The sequence below is a fragment of the Montipora foliosa genome, chromosome 4, assembly GCF_036669935.1.
Source record: "Montipora foliosa isolate CH-2021 chromosome 4, ASM3666993v2, whole genome shotgun sequence".
In the NCBI taxonomy this organism is placed as follows: domain Eukaryota; kingdom Metazoa; phylum Cnidaria; class Anthozoa; order Scleractinia; family Acroporidae; genus Montipora; species Montipora foliosa.
Window position 1 is genome coordinate 4608115 of NC_090872.1, and position 2500 is coordinate 4610614.

A 2500-nucleotide genomic window follows, 5' to 3' on the forward strand; every position below is an offset into this window, starting at 1 on the left:
TAAGTTCCCCCAGAAAACTAATTTCCCCCCAAATTGTGCTAGTTGATGATTGAAAAAAAACTTCCATTTCCCTGTATCTTGATCATCTAAATAGCTTTTTACCCATTTCATTTTTAAGGCCTGGTTAAAACTAGCAATATCGATCATCTTTAGCCCTCCCCCTTACTGTGATCGTTGATCATTTCTGTTCTTTTTATTTTGTCCCCTTTGTTGTCCCAAAGAAAATCGTATAACAGAGCGTTAATTTCCTTTATGACCCCTTTCGGTGTCGGAAGGGAGGACAAAACGTAAACAATCTGAGATACTGCTAGAGCTTTTAGAATGGCAATTTTACCCATAAGTGTGAGTCTTCTGGCCGACCAGCTCCCGAGGATCTTTTTAATCTTTTCGATTTTCTCAGTAAAATTGTTGTCAATATTGGCTGGCCTCGATGTCGAGAACCAAACGCCTAAGACCTTTCCCTCTGCCCAAAAGATAGGTTTACTCGAAGGAATAACAGCATTTGTATCCCTGTGTGAACCTATCCAGAGGGCTTCAGTTTTCTCATAGTTTGCTTTCAAACCTGATACATTTGCAAATATGTCTAGTACGTATAAAATTCTCGAAAAAGAGCGTTCTGAGCCATCTAAAATCATTGTTGTGTCATCTGCATATTGAGACAGTTTACACTCTGAGTTACCCACTTTGATACCGCGAAATTCTATATCCCTTCTCACTGCGTTACCAAGATTTCAGCGTCTAAAATAAATAAATAGGGGGACAGTGGGCACCCCTGTCTTACTCCACGATGTAAAGAAAAGAAGTCGGATGCCCATCCATTGTTGAGGACACAGCTACTTATGTTCGTATAAAAAAGTTTAACCCAGCTTACCAAGGATGTTCCAAAGTTAAAGTGTCTTAGTGTTTTCTCTATAAAAGACCACTCTATATTATCGAAGGCTTTTTGAAAATCTACAAACAACAACAGGCCCGGGATTTGTTCCATCTTTGTGTGGTTAATAATGCTCTCAATAAGTCTAATATTTACAATTCCCCAATCAAAAACTCTGCACCAGTTGGCCCCCAAGTCCTGACGCACCCCCTCAAGAGAACGCACCAGAAATGACACCACCACAGCCCCAGGAACTGACAGGATCACCAGTCAAGCAGACCCGGTCTGGACGGATAATTAAATGCCCCGAAAGACTTCGTCACAAACTAGTCATAAGTTTTTTTAAAATTCATCAGCACTGACTAAGAGTCTCTGAATATACAAACAGTTACTATGTAGCTCTACTATCATTCTATTATTGACACTTGAATATAGGATACCATCTGTAATGGTCCCAGGCTCCGGGTTTTAAGTTATAGTTTGTTTTGCCTTCTCGTTTCTTTCTTTTGTTATTTTGCAAAGGGGGGAGATGTTGGTCAGCGGCTACTCGCACGGTCATACATAGGAGAAACGTTCTTGTAGATCCGCCATATTGTATGTATTACTACGAATAAAGGAAGTTCTGTTACTAATATCGGCTCCTACACTATATTTAGTAAAGTAAAATTTGTCATTTAGCTTCAGACAAGCATCATTTTGCTGTTTTAGCAGCTTTAACATATAGTTTTTCATATTATATATCAGAAATAACCGTTTTTGATAAATACCATGATATGCTATACAGCTGTGTTTTAAAATGACTATTTCAATGCAAAATAAAAATGATCAAAACAAAAATTAATCAAAACAAAATTTTAACTGCTAGCCAGGTAATCAATCCGGACACAAATCAAACGCAAAATATGAAAAAAAATAAACCTATAATATATATAATATGAACGAATGTGATTTACAAAGATCAATTGATCGATTTGCTATTAAGCAACAGCAAAAACCAATTCAAAAACCGTGACAAAATGTTAAAGAAATGGTTCAAAATTATGAAGAAAATATAATAAAAACACCAGTTGCAGCACCAAGGACTAAAAAGCATATTCCAAAAGCTGCTAAAAGGACTATAAATGAAACAGCATCTGCTCTAAAAGGCTTTACTAAATCATATGAAATAAGAATTAAAAACAACAAGAAAAGTAATTGAAAACCATATTGAAAACGTTCTAGTTTCAATGATAGGAGTAAAATTTGTTGAAACATTAAAGGTGACTTTGATTAAACAAACAGGTCGTGAAGAAAAAACAATCAAATCAGCATATTCTAACAGTCAAGCTCAAACAATAATAAAACACAAATTGAACTAGCATTAGAATTATCAAAACAGCGCATATTCAATAAAATATCGGTTTGGATTTCAGAATCATTTGGATGGTTAATTGAATCAGTTGACAATCATTACTTTAATATTGTTAAATATCAACCAATGAAAGGATCATCATATATTTAAACTTCCTTACGAGCTACGAAAGACCGCAAAGGGATTGATAAACATGAAAAACGAGGATAATCAATGCTTCAGATGGTGCCATATCAGACGTTTAAATCCACAAAATAAACATTCAGAAAGGATAAAAA

The 2500-nt window shown here is 35.4% G+C and overlaps 2 protein-coding genes across 2 annotated transcripts in view; one reads left to right on the forward strand and one right to left on the reverse strand.

Moving 5' to 3' along the window:
* Window positions 1–2500, reverse strand: part of LOC138000954 (vascular endothelial growth factor receptor 1-like) — a 99722-nt gene that overhangs the window by 67909 nt on the left and 29313 nt on the right. The window lies entirely within an intron of this gene.
* Window positions 1–2500, forward strand: part of LOC138000955 (uncharacterized) — a 15290-nt gene that overhangs the window by 12104 nt on the left and 686 nt on the right. The window contains exon 7 of the mRNA XM_068847623.1: window positions 1056–1207. Coding sequence (XP_068703724.1) covers window positions 1056–1207 — 152 coding nt within the window. The remainder of the gene's footprint in view (window positions 1–1055; window positions 1208–2500) is intronic.